Source organism: Mobula birostris, chromosome 20 (genome assembly GCF_030028105.1).
Source record: "Mobula birostris isolate sMobBir1 chromosome 20, sMobBir1.hap1, whole genome shotgun sequence".
NCBI classification, from domain to species: Eukaryota; Metazoa; Chordata; class Chondrichthyes; order Myliobatiformes; family Myliobatidae; genus Mobula; species Mobula birostris.
Genome location: NC_092389.1, coordinates 36,399,710 through 36,419,298, shown reverse-complemented (window position 1 = coordinate 36,419,298; position 19,589 = coordinate 36,399,710). Strand labels below are relative to the sequence as shown.

Sequence of the window (19,589 nt, the reverse complement as noted above, 5' to 3'; positions counted from 1 at the left end):
CCTTAGAACATCTGTTTCCAATTTATGCTTCCAAGTTCCTTCCTGATAGCCTCATATTTCCCCTTACCCCAATTAATCACTTTCCTAACTTGTCTCTTCCTATCCCTCTCCAATGCTCTGGTAAAGGAGATAGAAGTGTGATCACTCTTCTATCTCAAATGCTCTCCCACTGAGAGATCTGACACCTGACCAGGTTCATTTCCCAATATGAGATCAAGTACAGCCTCTCCTCTTATAGGCTTATCTACATAGTGTCAAGAAACCTTCCTGAACACTCCTAACAAGCTCCACCCCATCTAAACCCCTCACTCTAGGGAGACGCCAATCTATATTTGGGAAATTAAAAACTCCCAGCACAACAACCCTTTCCAGAATCTGTCTCCCTATCTGCTCCTTGATATCCCTGTTACTATTGGGTGGTCTATAATAATGTGCTTCCAGAGGTGGTGGTGAAATCACATACAACCTCTAGTAAGATAAATTGGACTCTTGGCATCACAATCTACTTCATTATGATCTTGCACCTTGTTGCTTACATGTGCTGCATTCTCTCTGTGGCTGTTACACTTCATTCAGCATTGTTATTGTTTTACCTTGTTTGGTCAGTGCATTAGTATATACAGTATGCAAGACAAGCTTTTCCCTACATCTCAATACATGAGACAATAATAAATCAATTCCAAGCCCTCTTTCATTACAATAATTTGCATGATTTGTAATTTAACATCTGGATTAAGCTGCAGTGTGGATGTAATGATAAATCATGTGATAGATGATAGGCAGGGTAATCCATCATTCCTGACACGCTCAAGGGGCAAACACAATACTGTGCAAATTTAAAAATAAGCACTCAAATAATTTTTGGAATCAAACATTGAATCAGATTTACTGCTCAGCTCTGTTACACTTGGAACAAATCATATCCAGTGCCTTCTCCATCCTTTATATCATTTGGCCTGATGTAGAACAGCTTATCCATGCTTGCAAATTGATCTGGTCCATCAGGAAAAATGGGCTGAAAGATGGTGGATGGAATTTAATGCAGACAAGTGAGAGTTGTTGCACTTTGGGAGGACAAATCAGGGTAGTTAGTACTTACACAGTGAATGGTAGGGCACTGAGTATGGTAGAACAAAGGCAACTGGGAATACGATCCATAATTCTTTGAAAATGGTGTCACAGGTAGATAAAGTTGTAAAGAAAGCTTTTGGCATATTGACCTTCATATATCAAAGTACCGAGTACAGGAGATGGGATGTTATGTTGAAGTTGTACAAGACATTGGTGAGGCCTAATTTGTAGTATTGTGTGCAGCTCTGGTAACCTACCTATAGGAAAGATATCAATAAGATTGAAAGAGTGCAGAGAAAATTTACGAGGATCTTGCTGGACTTGAGGACCTGAGTTATAGGGAAAGGTTGAATAGAATAGGACTTCATTCCCTAGAGTGTAGGAGAATGAGGGGAGACCCGATAGAGGTATATGATGTTATGAGTGGTATACTGTAGATAGGATGCAGGCTTTTTCCACTGAGGTTGGGTGAGACTGGAACTAGAGATCATGGGTTAAGGGTGAAAAGTGAAATGTTTAAGGGGAACTTCTTCACTCAGAGGGTAGTGAGTGTGTGGGATGAACTGCCAATGGAAGTGGTGGATACAGGTTTGATTTGAACATTTGGATAAAGAAATGGATGGGAGGTGTTTAGAGGGCCATGGTCCAGGAGCAGGACAATGGGACTAGGAAAAGCAGTTTGGCATAGACTAGATGGGCCAAAGGGCCTGTTTCTGTGCTGTAGTGTGCGCCGACTCTGACTCTATGACTTCTGATTTATTTATTTTCAATTTGCTCTCCATTTAAAAAAATTCTATGCTTTTATTCCTTCTTCCAAAGTGCATGAGCAGACATTTCTGGAGATTATTCCATCTGCACTTTTTGCCTATTCTCATCTGTCTAAAGCCTTCCTGACACTCCACCTCTCTTTGTATTGTCCGCAAACTTAACCAAAACCTGATCCACTTTTCCTCCAGCAACTCATCTGTTGCGACACATTTGTAAAGCCACTGTATCAAGCCACATTCTTCCGGTTTGGTTCTGTCAGTTAAATTCAATTAATGTTGCCAGCTGATACAGGTATTGAAAACAAAATGAAGCATCTGAGACAACTCCCACTGTGGGAGCACTACTTCAAAATGTATCTATATACACCCTACTGGGTGCACTAACTCTGGGTATAGCTCAAGGCTAGCCTATCCACTGGTTGAGATTTTGTCAGGGGACAACTCCAGATGCCTTTGGAGTTACTCCTGATAAAAATCTCAACCAGCAGCATTGGTGCCAAGACCGAATCCACAGACAATTTGAGCAGCTGAAATGCATAAAATTCAAGGGGCATCATTTAGACACGTTTAAAGTATCTTTAAAAACTGCTCCAATGCCCCTGCTTTTCCTTCACCTTAACCAGCTTTGTTAATGTACTCCTTCCCTGGAGCCATCCCTTGACAACTGACTTATAAAGCAGCAAGCCTGCTCCAAGGTTCATCTGCTCCTGACTTCGACTATATTTGGTTCTCTTGATGTGGCCTCCTCTACAAGAGCAATGCCACATGAAGTCTGGGCAACCTGAAAGACTTGCACTCTGTCCACCTCATTCCCTCACCAACCTAAACATCCTCCCTCCTCCACTGCTAGAACAAGGAAAAGCACTGACTAGAACACCAGCTGGGTAGTGTACAGCCCTAGAGTGTGAACACTAATTTTCCCAATTTCAGGTTTCTCTTTCTTCCCCTTACAATCCACTGGTGCCTGCCAGGTTTGTACTCTGTTGCATTCCCAACTAAAATCCAAAAATGCTGAAAGTAATTTGAAGCCCATTAGTGTTACGAGCTTGACCTGCTGAGTTCTTGCAGCAGATATGTGATATGTGAAATCTGTGATATGTTAATTCACGTAAACCTTTATTTAACTGACAAAAGTACAAAGAAAAGATTTTCAATAGTTTTACTGACCAACTTAACTGTATTTTCTAAACATACACAAATTTAGAATTTGATGGCTGCAACACACTCAACAAAAGTTGGGACAGAGGCATATTTACCATTGTGTTACATCACCTTTCCTTTGAATAACACTTTTTAATCGTTTTGGAACTGAGGATACTAATTATAGTAGATTTGCAAATGGAAATTTTGTCCAGTTGCATCCTTCTTAGTTCCAAAGGCATTATTCCCATTTCTACCTGTAGGGCTGACACTGGCGACGTTTTAAAAGCCCCACTGCACACTCTCAAGGCCTGAGCCTGAATCACATCCAGTTTCCTTATAAGAGACCTAGCTGCTGATCCATATACTATATTTCCATAATCCAATACAGATCTCACTAAAGCCACATACATTCTCTTCAAAGCTGAACAACTTGCTCCCCATTCCCTACTAGTCAAACATCTCATCACATTTATTACTTTTTTACATTTCTCCTCAACTTTCCTAATATGGTCTGCCCATGTTAATCGTGAATCAAATATAACTCCCAGAAATTTAAATGATGCAACCCTATCTAATTCAACCCCATACATCCTTAGCTTCTTCCCTACCTCAACTCTTTTCCTGGTTAAAAATACAGTCTGAGTTTTATCTACTGAAAATCTACATCCCCAATCATAACCCCACTCCACCACTTCATCAATTGCTTCTTGTAGTTTCCTGATTATATGGTCCATGTTCCTGCCTCTTTTCCACAAGGCCCCATCATCCGCAAACAGTGACCTACCTATATCCACTGGTATCTTTGTGAAGACATCATTGATCGTAATGATGAAAAGTAACGGGCTAATCACACTACCTTGAGGTGTGCCATTTTCCACTATGTACTGTTTTGATAATTCTGTTCCAATCCCAACTTGAATTTTTCTACCGAACAAAAAATCTTCAATCCAATTAAAAACTCTCCCACCAACCCCCATCTTGTGCAGTTTAATTAATAATCCTTCCTTCCACATCATATCATAGGCTTTTTCAATGTCAAAGAACACTGTCACTACTGACTCTCTATTTGCCTGGGCCTTCCTTATTTCAGTCTCTAACATTATCACTGAGTCCATGGAATTCCTTCCCTTTCTAAAACCACTCTGCTAACTTGCCAGCATTCCTCTCTTCTCAAGCTCATATGATAACCTTTCTGTTATCATCCTTTCCATTATCTTACATATACTTGATGTTAATGCAATTGGTCTGTAGCTAATGGGTTTTGACAGATCCTTGCCAGGCTTCCTTATTGGAATTACTACTGCTTCTTTCCATGCACTTGGTAATCTTCCCTCCTCCCACACTCTGTTATAAAAATGCAGCAACTTCAAGAGCGCTCCTTCTCCTAGATTTTTTAAGCATCACAGAGCATATCAGATCTTTCCCTGGGGAGGTTGGTCTCGATCTCTTTATTGCTCTCACCATTTCTGCTAATGTAAATGGATCATCAATTATATTATCTGTCCCTTCCCTCCTGTTTAACACATCTGGGTGTTGGCTCATTATTCTTTCCCTTCTCCTTCTCCCTTCTTCAGACAAATTTTCTGAACTGTGTATCAGTACAAATGACTTGGCCATGATCTCAGCCTTATCCCTACTGGAGACTGCAGTTTCCTCCTCAGATATCATTACTAAATATTCCCATTCCCTTCTATCTCCTCCCATCCTCTTAATCATTCCCCATATCTCTCCCACAGGTGTTGTTCTTCCTATCTTGTCGCAAAAACTCCTCCAACTTGCCCTTTTAGCTTGACGTATAGTTCTTCTCACCACTGCCTGTGCTTTCTTATATTGAACCAAATGCTGCATATTATGGGTTCTTTTAAATAGCCTGAATGCTCTATTTCTGTTTTTTACAGCCTGACAACATTCCTCTGTCCACCATGGTACCAGTTTCCTATTCATCCTATTTTTACTCCTGGGAATAGATCCTTCTGCTGCCATGATAATTGCTGAAGTCACCTGACTGTTTAATTCATCTACATTTCCAGAAATATCAATCTTTGTCAACCCTTCTTCACTCAACTTCTGGAACTTACCCCAATCTGCTTTTCCAAACACCCACTTTGGGGTTCCGCCACCTGGTCTTACTTCAACTCTTTCACCCACTGAACACAAAACTGGGTAGTGATCACTGCCTACTGTTGAAGCAGTCCAAACTCCCCAGTTACTAATGCCAGCCAAGTATTAGACACTAACGTAATATCTAACACTGACTCAGTTCCTGTTGTTATATCTATCCTTGTGCCTCTACCATCATTCATACACACCAAATCCCTTTCTTCCATCAAACCTTCAATTACCTTTCCATTTGGATCTGTAATCTGATCCCCCCATATTGTGCTATGAGCATTGAAATCTGCACACCACACTACTTTATGTCTGTTTTGTCCTTGTATCTTTAATAGGCTATCCAATTCCAACCTTTTTCATGGATTGTAGTAGTTAATTATAACCACTCCCTCCCCTCTCTCCCACATGCCCACCACTATGTATTCCTGATCATCTCCTTTCTCCAGTACCCTATATGGTATACCTTGCTTGATTAACATAGCACAACCCCCTCCTCCCCCTAGATTTCTATCTTTCCTTATCATTGTATACCCATATACCACAAAGTCTAAAGTTGGTTTCAACCAAGTTTCCTGAATACACACTACATCCGGTTTTACAACCATTTCTTTAATAAAGTGCTTGAATTCCTGGCTATTGGCCAGTAAGCTCCTTGCATTCCATTGTAAAAGAATCACCATAATTAGTATTAACCAACACATGACACTTCCTGGCTTGACTGATTACTGAGGTTCTCCCTCACTTCTTCCCCTGTCAGTCCTACTAACCCTAAATGGTTTACTGCTGCTTTGACCACCAGCTGAATTTTGTCACTTTTTGACTTTACCTCAGTCGTACTATTAATCACTCCTGCAATGAATGTTACTAGAGCCTTTTTGTCTACATAAATCCCGTCATTTGTTCTTTGTTGCATCTCTCGTATCCCTATTGCTCCCTGTTCATTAGGAGCATTATTCTGTTCTCTTGACATTCTTACAGCTTCTGCATAAGTGATCTTGCTTTTCACTCTTATTTCTTGAATTTTAGTCTCCTGTCTCACAACCTCACACCCACTATATGCAACATTATGAGCTCCTCCACAATTGCAGCATTTTGGTTGAACTCCTGTTCCGCACTTTCCATATTCATGATCACCCCCACATCTAGTACATCTCCTCTGTCTTTTACAGTTTTTAGCTCTGTGGCCAAACCTTTAACCATTATAGCACCTCAGTGGCTTTGGCACATATACCCTTACTGGGTAACTCATGAAACCCAGGAACACCTCCCTTGGCACTCTTTCTTCTTCAAATTCAATCAATACTGATTCACTTTCCTTTTTCACTCCCTCCTTTGTTGTTTTCAGTCTTTGAACATTCATTACTTTCCCTCCTTTGATATTCCTCTTTATCTCCTCCATATTTATAGTCATTGGTATCCCCGTGATCACTCCTTTACAACCACTGTTTTGTGCTCCCACCCTCCCAGTGTATTCCACCTTGCATTTTCCTATCTCTTTTAGCTTGAGTGCTTTCTCAAGTTGTTCCTCATTCACACATCTTACCAATAAGTTGCCATCATTAAGGACTTTTGCAAATACTATTTCCCCTATCTTATTTGTCAGAGTTGTTGTTAGCACAACCAGGTTAATTTTCTTCATATGACCCTGAGCCTTCTCATTAAACCTAATTATGACAACACCTCCTCTCTGAGTTTGTTCATCTTCCTCACTTTCAGAGCTTTCTCCACTATCATTTCTTATTCTTTCATTCCCTTTGTCTTGGTTTTTATATCAACCCCTCAGTACCTCCTCATTCCCTTTATTTCTCCCTTCACAATAATCCACCTCTCCCCAGCTGCCTACCTCTGGTCCCAAGTCTCTATCCCTCTCTTTCTCCACTTTCTTTCCCTCAACCCCCCCTCTTATCTTGTCCACCATTACCGGACCCACACGACCCCCTCCCAGCAATTTCCATTCCTTCCCCACTCTCTTTCCCTCAACAGGTTCCAAACCACATTCACACATCAAGCAAAACACAGCCAGCTTCCAGTCAAGCCAACTCCAGTTCCAGCCTCAGCCACCACACCCTGGTCTCTCCAGAAGTCCCCCCCAAAGACTGAGCCTTTGATAGACGCTACTTTTATACCCAGTCATGATACCTCACCTGCTACCAATTAGCCTGCTTAATGTGGAGTCTTCCAAACCGGTGTTACTTGAATAACCTGTGCACTTTTTAATCTTATTTTAACTCTGTGCCAACTTTTGTTGAGTGTGTTGCAGCCATCAAATTCAAAATTTGTGTATATTTACAAAATACAATTAAGTTGGTCAGTAAAACTATTGAAAATCTTTTCTTTGTACTTTTGTCAGTTAAATAAAGGTTCACGTGAATTAACATATCACAGATTTTTGTTTTTATTGCATTTTGGAAAGTATCCCAACTTTTCTGGAAATGGGGTTTGTAGAAGGTTCTATGGTCTGATGAAAGTTGAGCTTCTTAGCCATCACACCAAATGCTAAGTTTCGCGCAAGCCAAACAGTGCACATCAGAAACACACCATCTCTACCGTGAAGCATGGTGGTGGCTGCATCATGCTGTGGGGATGCTTCACTGCAGCAGGCCTTGTGAAAGGCTTGTGAAGGTAGAAGGTAAAATGAATGCAACAAAATACAGGGAAATCCTGCAGGAAAGCTTAATGCAGTCTGCAAGAGAACAGTGACTTCTGAGAGGATTTGTTTCCCAGCAAGACAGTGATCCCAAGTGTAGAGCCAATGCTACATAGGAATGGCTTAAAAACAAACTTATGTCCTGGAGTGGCCAAGTCAGAAGCCAGACCCCAATCCCAATCCCATTGAGAATTTGTGGCTGGACTTGAGAAGGGCAGTTCACTCACAATCGCCATGCAATCTGACAGTTTGAGCAGTTTTGTAAAGAACAGGGAAAATTTGCGGTGTCCAGATGGGCAAAGCTGATAGAGACCTACCCACACAGACTCAAGGCTGTAATTGCTGCCAAAGGTTCATCTATTATATACCGATTTGAGGGGGCCAAATACTTGTGCAAGCTGTGTGTTTTTTTATTTGTAATTAAAATAAATCACTTTGTAGAGATCTGTCTTCACCTTGATCAACAGACATCTTTCATGTCAATGTCAAAAAAACCAAATTAAATCCACTGTGATTCAATGTTGTAAACTAAAACATGAAAACTTCCGGGGGGGGGGAGGAAAATACTTTTTATAGGCACTATACATGGGCTTTTGAGGGGTATGGTCTGGGTACAGGTAGATGGGAATAGGCGGATCAGATTGGCATGGACTAGACATGTACTGTGCACTCTGCACATGACTGAGATGCAGTACCAAACTAGCCACATGGAGACATGGGTTTGTGCAAAATCTATTTGGTACACAGAATGACACACTGATATCTTTAACATCTCACATTGGAAACTATGAAGGTGAGCAAATACTAATTTTCTAAAAGCAGTCTCCATGAACCCGTACTGGCAAATGATGTTGACATGGCATGCTTCCTCTCTCCACCCCAAGGAAAAGGAATTGAAACTGCAGTACTGAGCCGTTGACACAGGCTCAGTTCAGGAAGATTGGGGAAAGCAAGCAATGCAATGAGTTGTTAACCATTTCCTCAGCGAGCTTAAATCTCAGGACGGAATCAGCTCATTTCAACAATAAACCCCTCTCCTGCAAAGTTTAATCTATTAGTTGTTGCAACAAATGAAAACTTTCCAAAGCAATCACAGTAAAATACATACAACTTTATTATTATCAACAGTTAAAGTCCTGTGTGGTCTGTTCTAGCTCATCACTTCAATAAGGGAGTTACGGGTCAGCTCCAGTCAGGTTTCCCAAGACTTTCACTCTCGCAGCTTTCACCGACTCTCGGTAGATGCTGACTTGCTCCGAAGCAATTTTTTCGAGGAAAAGAAAACGTCATTGAACCTGTCATGGATTGCAGCCTCCTGGGCAGAGACTGTCAAGCAGATACAGACAACCATCCCCTCTCTCTGTACAGCTTCAACAACCTGATTACAGAAAGCTCCTGCAACTCAGAGCACTTGTTTTCAATTTATTGATGTCCAGTGTTGTGTTGGCCTTTCCAACCACCCCACCCAGCAATCCCCAGTCCAGTCTGAGCCTAACCATGGGATGATTTACAATGACCAATTCACCTGCCAACCAGTAGGTCTTTAGACTGTGGGAGGAAACCAGAGCACCCGGAAGAAACTTGTGTGGTCGCAGGGAGAATGCACAAACTTCGTACAGGCAGAGGCAGGAAATGATCCTGGTTGCTAGCAACAAAGTGTGTGCTAACCACTATGCTACAGTGCCACCCCATGTTTGAGAATTCCAAAGGCCAAGTAAATAGATTGACCCTCTCACCAGGTACATCTTCAGCCAGTCCATCTCCAGCTTGAAGAACTCTTCCACTGTCAGATCCAATACATCCATTTTCAGTGCCAGGAATTCACAAGATGGTGAGTGACTTTGGTGTACTGCCCTTTTGCAAGTTCAGAAGAATTGAAATAAAACAAGACAATTAGCCATAGCTCACCATGAGCCATCTCATTAACACAACAAGCAGCCATTTGCAGTCACCACACAGAACAAATCAATACTAGACCATATTAGAATAGTGTTGATTTGTCCATTTTATCCCATCCACAGTTGATGTTCCCTCAAAGTATATTGAGATGTAAGGAACCACTGACTGCACTGCTACACATCTGAAAGTCACTGTTTGCAAGGAGGAAAACAACAGCGTTCAGGAGACCTGAAAGCAGGAAGAGGCCCATCTGCAAGTCTGAGTCAGGATAAACTGCTGCCTGTCCAGTTTATTCCTCCCATGTTACAGGCCACATTATAGTGCCAGTAACCTACAGTGCCATGATACTGAAAGTACTTACACAATTAATTTTTGAGAGCCTCTGTCTCCATCCCCTCACTCAGCCAGCTAGTTCCAAATTCCAAGCTCCTCCCCGCCCCCCCCATACCTCCTGCCACTTACCTTAAACGCAAGTTTATGGACATTTTCCAAGGGGAAATAGTAACTAGGTTCCTGGTAGTTTTGTATATCTTCCAGTTCCCCAGCCTTCCCACTCCAAAATCCCATCCAGACAACATCCTGCAGGATCTCCTCTTCACCCTCTCCCATGCAATCTCATCCTTCCTCTGGTGTGACCAGAACTGGACACAGGAATCCAGTTGCAGCCTAATGACCATTTGATGCAAGTGTACTTGCTTCCCTTCTCTCAAGCTTTATGCTGTGGAAGGCTAACTACCTATTCTACCCATGCTGCTGCCTTCAATGATCCTGTCCATCAGTACTTCAAGATCCCCCTTGTATACATCCTGCATCTGAAGTCCCCTAACATACACCACCCCTTTGGTGCTGAAGGGAAGGAGGAATACAAGATGAAGCCGAGTAGCTGGGGCAGAGAATACAACACCAAGGAGTTTACAGTACAGCTACTCAAAACATTGATAGTATAAAAATATCACAGCTTTTCAACGTTATCGAGGTGGGGATAGAAAGTCATTTTGCCAACCAAGTAGTTGGCAAATCTTTCAAGACTGGTAGTACAGGTGGATGATAGATGAAAGTGAGTGCAGAAAATGGGAGGGGCATTGTGATTCAATGTCACTGGCAAGTCACAGAACCATTGAGAGATTTAATAATTTAGCTGAAAGGGATGCACCAAAGTGATTATGCCAAGTGCTGCAAGCACCAACCAGACATCTACTGAAGCAAGCAGTCTGTGGAACCAGAATCATACAAGGGCTTGCAGAGAGCATTATTGGTTATGATATGCAGTGGGAAAAGCTTTTACACACTAGAATGAAGTGTTACAGTTACAGAAAGTGTAATGCATACAAGATGCAAGGGCTACAGCAAGGTACAGTAGATTGAAAGACTGAAGCAATGTCCAGTCAAGAACCTGCTAAGTGAGATAGAAGTTGCCCACGTGCACATACAACCCTGTTATCTTCTGCCCAGTGGAAAGGAGCAGAGAGCAACCAGGGGTGAGTGCCCTTAATTACACCGGCTGCTTTCGCCAAGGCAATGGGAAGTATAGATTGAGTCAGTGTAAGGGAGGGGAGTACAGGACAGATTTGTGCACACTGGATTTGAGGGGCTATGATGGGATTGGGGAAACTCAGTAGCAGAAGACCCAAAGAGGTAGAAAAGTTAATTATCTCAAATACTCTGTCCACAAGGGTAGTAGAAACAATTTTATCAGTTTTGAGCCGTAGCTTCAATGGGTGAAGAAAGGAAAACAAGTTCATTGGATGACCCTTTTAATGTTCCTGTAGGCGTAATAACCAAAAGGAAATGTTCTTTCCTACCCCAGTCCAAATCCTGTCTCACTTTCAGAGCTGGTGACAAGTTTACTCAATCCATACACGTACCAGGGATCATCTTTAGGCTCCCAGCTTTCCAACTCCTTCAGACAGAAGAAGCACACAACATCCAGTTCATCCTCAGTTGGACAATGTAGAAAACCAGCCTTGGCCATCTCAAAGAAACAGACACAAGTATCATTGGTCATCTTATTTTCCAAGCTAACATTTAATTCTTCAGAGAATGATTAGTTTTGCCTCTGCCATGTATTTCCCAGATAAAACTCAAGGTAAATGCAACTTTTGCCTGTCCTAATCACCTTCTCAGTCCGCTTGCAAAGTTGCCAAATGAATATTCTATGGGAAACTAAACATTCTAGCATACAAGTGTGAAAGGCAGAGTCAAGGGAGAAGACATGTTTTGATTAAAAAGGTCTTAATCTGACAAGGTAGAGACAGGAACTTCTGGATGAGCTGTAATGGAGAACTGACCTTGTCTTCAATGCAGGAAGCAGAGCAAAGTAGCAACAAGGAGATTTAAAGAGCACTAATAGCTTATCTTGTTCAGTTGCAGGCAAGAAGTTTAGAATGAAGTTTAGTGGAGAGCCCACCGTGTGGGCTGCAAGGCAGGAGATGGAGTAGAGCAATCCAATTGGCTAGCTTGTGAAGAGGATAGCCAATAAAAGCAGATAGTCAGGAGTGACACTGTGCAAGGAATAGGTGCTGAGCTTTAGCAAGAGGAGTCTGGGCAAAGGAAACAAGCCCCAAGTAGTCCTTTACAAACCTTAGTGTAATTACAATGTAGTTAAGGCTGTGACATGCTCCTCCTGCAGGCTGTGGAACATCAGGCAGACTCTATGAGCATCACAGACAAGAAGTTTGAGGTGGTCACACCCAAGGTACCAGAATATCACTGGCATAAGGAGCAACATTTATTGTACAGCAGCAGTACATTTCAATACACAGAAACTAAATTACAGCAAGAAATAAACAAAATTAAATGAAGTACAGGCTGCAGATAGCTTGCTGGTCACAGGAAAGGCAAGGGGAAAGAGGCAGACAGTGCAGGGTCTCCCTATGACCATTCACCCATGCCAATACTGGGGGGGGGGGGGCGGGGGTGTGGAAGGAGTGGAAATTACCATTCTGGGCACTGCACTGCACAGCAGCAACAAGGTCAGTGGCACGGAGACCACCTCTGAAGCTCAGTGGCTCAGGGGGAGGGAAGGCAGGCAGGGCGATAGCAATCGGCAACTTGAGAATCAGAGGAAAAGATGGGAGATTCTGTGGCTACAAAAGAGACACAGTCTCAGAGTGGCTGCAAAACTTTCCCAAAAGGGAGGGGAAGCAGCCAGAGGTCGTAGCGCACATAGAAAGAGGGATGTCCTGTGCAGTGAGCATAGGGAGTCAGGAAAGAACCTAAAAAGTAAGACTCAAGGGTAGTGATGTCTGGATCACTCTCAGTGCCATGTGTTACTGAGAGTAGAATAGAAAAATTGCTCAGATGAATGTGTGGCTGAGGAGCTGGGGGTGCCATGGGGCAGGGGTTCAAGTCCTATGGTCATTGGGAAATCTTCTTGGGTAGGGGTGACCTGTACAAGAGTTGGGTTGCACCAAAACTGGAGGGAAACCAATATCCTGGCTGGGACACTTGTCGGTGCTACTCTGGATAATTTAAACTAGAGTGGCAGGATGTGGGGCCCTGAGTAGTGGAGTGGATGATGTGTACTGTAGCCAATGAGAGCAAGTTTAGTCATCAGGATACACAGGATCACAAGAGCAAGAGAACAAAGACCATTAGCTTAAACTTCATTTATTTCAATGCAAGCAGCTTACAGGCAAGGTCAATGAACTCTGGAGACTGACTTTCAGAGCACTAACAGAAGCATGTGTGAGGACTGCAGCTCAGATGTTCTAGGACTCAGATGCTACAGGCATGACAGATTTGCAGGGAAGAGGGGAAATTTCCCCTTCTTAATGGAAGAATGTTTCTTGGAGAGGATATTGCTGGGAGATCATCCAGTGATGTCAAGTAGGTAAACCATAGAATCATGAAAGGGAAAGTCACTGACATTTACAAGAATTAGAGGAGCAGATATGTAGATATATCGTAGACAGTTGTAAACTTAATCAATAGGATTAGTGGGAGATTTTAAACTTCCCCAGTGTTGACTGTGCAAACATACTGCCAAACTGAGAGTGGAATTTGTGAAGTGAGTCCAAGAAGGCTTCCTTTATCAATATAGAGAGGGAGTGAAACTGGGTCTTCTTACCATTGAGATAGGGCAAGTGAAAGTGTCTGTCAGTAAGGACTTTAGGGCCAGTGATAATTCTATTAGTTTTAAAATAGCTACGGAGAAGTAATTGACAGGTAATATCCCTGAACTGGGACAGAGTTAATTTGACAGCCATTACACAGGATCTCGCAGAGGCTGGTAGGGACATAATTCACAGGGAACGGAGTGTCAGGGAGGGTTTTTGAAGTGTGATGCCAAGAGCTGAAGGTCTGCATGTTCCTGTCAAGGTGAAGGGCAAGCCTAGCAGAGTTCAAGAATGCTGACAGACAAGCCATAACAAACCACACCAAATCTACCCTGCACGCCAACAGCAAAGCCCCTCTTCCTGATACCGAATTCTTTCTATGGCTATGGATCAAAAGCAGCAGACAGGAGTAGCCCAGTATGGGCAGCATGGAGCCAACATGTCCATGCTAACAAAGGGCCCCGTTTCCAGATTGTAGGACTATGAAAGTGTCATATCAACAGTCTGAAGAAATTATTGAAGGATCATCCAGCAAGGCTTTGTGTGGAATTGAGGCACAAGGGGGATGATCACTTTATTGGCATTGTACTATAGTCTCCACATATAGTCCACAGAAATTCAAGAAACAAATGCAGATATTGCAGAAAATTACAAAAGTAGTAGGGTTGTCAGAGTGGGGATTTAAAGTTTCCTACTTTAGACCAGGACTGCCATGTTACGCAATTAGATGGGGTAGAGTCTATCAGCTCAGAAACGTTTGCTCAGGCAATATGAGCCTACAAGGCAAAGATTAGCTTATTCTTGGGAAATGAAGCTGGATAAGTGACTGAGGTGATCAATGGGGGAGCATGTTGGGACCAATAACCATTGCTCTATTAACTTATGGAAAAGGCAAGTACACTAACATCCAGGATGCACCAGAACAGGCATGTGGATAACAAAAGTTTAGCCTCTAAACTTCAGAGAGAACTGGCATGAACACAGACAAATGGAGCTAGCTCAGACATGAACCCTAAACTGACTGGGCTGAAGGGCTCATTTCTGTGTTGTATAACCAGTACACAAATGAAATGATCATCATTAGCCAAGGGGAGTTGTGCTGAATCAAATGCAAGTCATGGGAGAAAGATGCTAGAAGAAAATAGTAGTTCCATGCATTACAGTGCACAAAGAGGACAGTCTCTTGTTCAGATATTAAAACAGAATATGTAAAAATAACTACGCTTGATTAGAGGTTAAATAAATAAAGAACACTGGAAGGGAATTAAATAGATAATAAGGTTGCTAGCAGAGGAAAAAAAAAATTCTCATAGATATCAACCTGCCAGATCAAGAGGCAATTAACATTCACAAACAAGTAAGAGTTTGTGTATTTGAATGTTACTGTGTAGGACAGTGGACATGTGAACATGTGAACTAGTGCACCAATAAGCATCAATGACAATTTTGTAAAAGAAGGTAATCTGAGGCATTCAGCCATCAATATCACAAATATACATTTCGTAAGGATATTGCATTCAATTCTGTTTAAATCAGGAACAGACTTCACCATTACAGGCCAGCCCAATATTTTAACGCTATTTTCCTCATCCAGAGGATGAATCCTACTAGTGTAGTATTTTCAATTAACCAAATTAAGAAACAAATTCAGCTTCTTTACTAACTGCCTGTTTATTTCTCCCAACCCACCAAGGACAGGCTTCATTTGGGGACAAGACCTATAATTCCCCCCCCCCCACCCATGCCATTTGAACAAGGGAGAAAGAGAACTAGATCCAGTGGGAGACAACAGGAAACAAGCAAAATAATTGCTGGCCAGGAATTGGTGATGGGACCATAGTTTTAGCACTGGGAGATCACTATTGGCGTATACCAGGAACTGGAATCTGGTCTGGTCCAACTGGCTGAAAGTTTACTCCATGTATGCATACTTTAATGCACAAAGTTTAACAGTTACCACTCTTATAATATAGTTACTATGATGTAATAATTATCATGGTCACCCAAAACAGTTTATGGGCCTTCATCTAATGGCTTGATCATACTGCTTCAAACCAGGTCATTTAAATCAATAGATGACCATGGTCATTTCCTCTGAAAGTTTGGATTACTCACCATTTAAGTTTTATTAATTCCAGAAAGCTTACATGCCACATTGCAGCCCAAACACATAAAATGGCTTATCACCTACTTCAAGATTTCCCAGATAAAAACAAAGTTCTTTAAAGGAAAAATAGCTAGACTGCAGAAATAAATAGAGTTTAGGAAGAAAATAAACACTAACCTATTTCACACATAATCAGAAACACATTTTACATCAGGAAATATGCCCTAGATTGATCTATTTGTTCACATTCACTTTACACACAAGCTATATTAACAGCTGTTGGCCATTGGGTCCTTACTCACATTTTCTGGTGTACAACAACAGCAGCTCTCAGTGAATGGCCAGTTTATGAATGTAGCTAACCGGTTTTCATAAAAATACATTAACCTATGCTCCAACAAACAGGAAATATGGTCCGCCATCCTGATGGGGAAAAAAAACCTGGGGCAATCAGCTTCACCAGTCATCCTTCAGGGTGATATTCAGCTACAGCTGATCAGCCACAATCAAACCTTGTTAAAGGAATAAGCCAATAAAAGTGGCCTCTACATTGGAAGGGCACCATCTTAAATCAAATGCCACTGAGTGGGCTTCAACTGTCTCCTGTTAGTAATAAATTGTGATTGAACAGAAACAGTGGAACATCTGTTGTCTAATGATTCTGTCTGTCTGTATCTTGTTTTACGGCGGTTGGCATCCAGTTTAATGGTGCATTACCACCACCCTCTGCTCCGGAATGTGCTCTAAACATACATTCTAAATCCCTTCACCCAATTGCGCACACACATACACACACACACACACACACACACACACACACACACACACACACACACACACACACACACACACACATATATATATACAAACCTACACTTCACCCTCCCATCTTTGACCATCCTAGTATCCTATTCCTGTTTATTCGTCATATCCTATAAAAAACCCCTGTACCCCTTAAAAACGCTAAAAATACCCGGACTTGTGCTCTCTCACCCATGCCCAGCAACCCTTTTAATGTGAATTCCTGCATCCCCAACTCCCTTAATTTATTTCTCATCATTTCTCTCTGTATCCCATACTTCCTGCAACACAAAACTACATGTTCTACTGACTCCTCTTCCTGACATTCCTCACACAATGCTGTCTGGTGTTTCCCTATCATTTTCAATGTTTTGTTTAATGCACAATGCCCCAGCCTTAACCTAGTCCACACAATTTCCTCTCTTCTGTTTCCATTACCTACCCTAGTACCTGCAACACTCTTTTGTATTTGATATAAATGCCTCCCTTTCCCCTCCCTGTCCCATCTTTCTTGCCACATTTGGTTGACTTTTTCCCAGATTACATACTTAACCTCTGCTTTACTGATACTAATGTGCATTTCCACATTTTCTTTCTTTAACGCCCTCTTTGCCAACTCATCCACTCTCTCATTCCCCTTCGCCCCTACATGTGCTGGAACCCATAGAAATTTTACCTGACCTCCCTGATTTGCAATTCTTGTAACTAACTGAAGGACTTCATAAAGTACATCTTGCCGACTGTTTGTGTGAAAAGACCTTAAACTTGCTAGAACTGAGGATGAATCTGAACATATCAATGCTTTGGCTTGTCTGGCTTTCTGCACCCATTGCAACGCAACCAACACTGCCAGCATCTCCACTGTAAACACTCCTAACTTATTAGATGTTCTTCTGCTGATTCCAATTTCTTTTGCTGGTATTACCACCCCAAACCCTGTCACGCCTGTTTCAGGTTCCTTCGCACCATCCGTATAAATGTGAGTATAATCACTATACTTTTCCATCACATGACAGTTAAATGCATTTACCAAATCTGTTTTATATCTTTCTTTCCTTTTTACCTCTAACAAATGCCAGTCTATGTCAGGCCATACAAGCTTCCATGGAGCTACAACCGGATAAACTACTGAAGGATTTATCCTCAGATCAAATACTCCACATTCTTTCGCGATATCATTCCCTACCCGACTAAAGGTATCCCTCTGAAACCTCTCATTTTCCCAGCACTCCTGCAACACTCCTTTAGTAGGGTGAGAATCATTGTGCCCCTGCAAGTTAGCCCAGTAGTTTGCCATCAGTTGCATCCTTTTTAGTTCCAAAGGCATTATTCCCATTTCTACCTGTAGGGCTGACACTGGTGACGTTTTAAAAGCCCCACTGCACACTCTCAAGGCCTGAGCCTGAATCACATCCAGTTTCCTTATAAGAGACCTAGCTTCCGATTCATATACTATATTTCCATAATCCAATACAGATCTCACTAAAGCCACATACATTCTCTTCAAAGCTGAACAACTTGCTCCCCATTCCCTACCAGTCAAACACCTCATCACGTTTATTACTTTTTTACATTTCTCCTCAACTTTCCTAATATGGTCTGCCCATGTTAATCGTGAATCAAATATAACTCCCAGAAATTTAAATGATGCAACCCTTTCTAATTCAACCCCATACATCCTTAACTTCTTCCCTACCTCAACCCTTTTCCTGGTAAAAAATACAGTTTGAGTTTTGTCTACTGAAAATCTACATCCCCAGTCATAACCCCACTCCACCACTTCATCAATTGTTCTTGTAGTTTCCTGATTATATGGTCCATGTTCCTGCCTCTTTTCCACAAGGCCCCATCATCCGCAAACAGTGACCTACCTATATCCATTGGTACCTTTGTGAAGACATCGTTGATCATAATGATGAAAAGTAACGGGCTAATCACACTACCTTGAGGTGTGCCATTTTCCACTATGTACTGTTTTGATAATTCTGATCCAATCCGAACTTGAATTTTTCTACCAAACAAAAAATCTTTAATCCAATTAAAAACTCTCCCACCAACCCCCATCTTGTGCAGTTTAATTAATAATCCTTCCTTCCACATCATATCATAGGCTTTTTCAATGTCAAAGAACACTGCCGCTACTGACTCTCTATTTGCCTGGACCTTCCTTATTTCAGTCTCTAACATAATCACTGAGTCCATGGAGTTCCTTCCCTTTCTAAAACCACTCTGATAACTTGCCAGCATTCCCCTTTTCTCAAGCTCATATGATAACCTTTCTGTTCTCACCCTTTCCATTATCTTACACATACTTGATGTTAATGCAATTGGTCTGTAGCTAGTGGGTTTTAACAGATCCTTGCCAGGCTTCCTATTGGAATTACTACTGCTTCTTTCCATGCACTTGGTAATCTTCCCTCCTCCCACACTCTGTTATAAAAATGCAGCAACTTCAAGAGCGCTCCTTCTCCTAGATTTTTTAGCATCACAGAGCACATCAGATCTTTCCCTGGGGAGGTTGGTCTCGATCTCTTTATTGCTCTCACCATTTCTGCTAATGTAAATGGATCATCAATTATATCATCTGTTCCTTCCCTCCTGCTTAACACACCTGGGTGTTGGCTCATTATTCTTTCCCTTCTTCTTCTCCCTTCTTCAGACAAATTTTCTGAACTGTGTATCAGTACAAGTGACTTGGCCATGACCTCAGCCTTATCCCTACTGGAGACTGCAGTTTCCTCCTCAGATATCATTACTGGATATTCCCATTCCCTTCTATCTCCTCCCATCCTCTTAATTATTCCCCATATCTCTCCCACAGGTGTTGTTCTTCCTACCTTGTCGCAAAAACTCCTCCAACTTGCCCTTTTAGCTTGACATATAGTTCTCCTCACCACTGCCTGTGCTTTCTTATATTGAACCAAATGCTGCATATTATGGGTTCTTTTAAATAGCCTGAATGCTCTATTTCTGTTTTTTACAGC

The 19,589-nt window shown here is 41.9% G+C and overlaps 1 protein-coding gene across 1 annotated transcript in view; it reads right to left on the bottom strand.

Moving 5' to 3' along the window:
• Nucleotides 1-16,226, bottom strand: part of LOC140184952 (baculoviral IAP repeat-containing protein 5.1-like) — a 31,798-nt gene extending 15,572 nt beyond the window's left edge. The window contains exons 1-3 of the mRNA XM_072238197.1: nt 16,107-16,226; nt 11,505-11,611; nt 9,477-9,594 (exon numbers count right to left, since the gene is read on the bottom strand). Of these exons, the coding sequence (XP_072094298.1) occupies nt 9,477-9,594; nt 11,505-11,611; nt 16,107-16,226 (345 nt within the window). The remainder of the gene's footprint in view (nt 1-9,476; nt 9,595-11,504; nt 11,612-16,106) is intronic.
• Between the last annotated feature and the right edge of the window lie 3,363 nt (nt 16,227-19,589).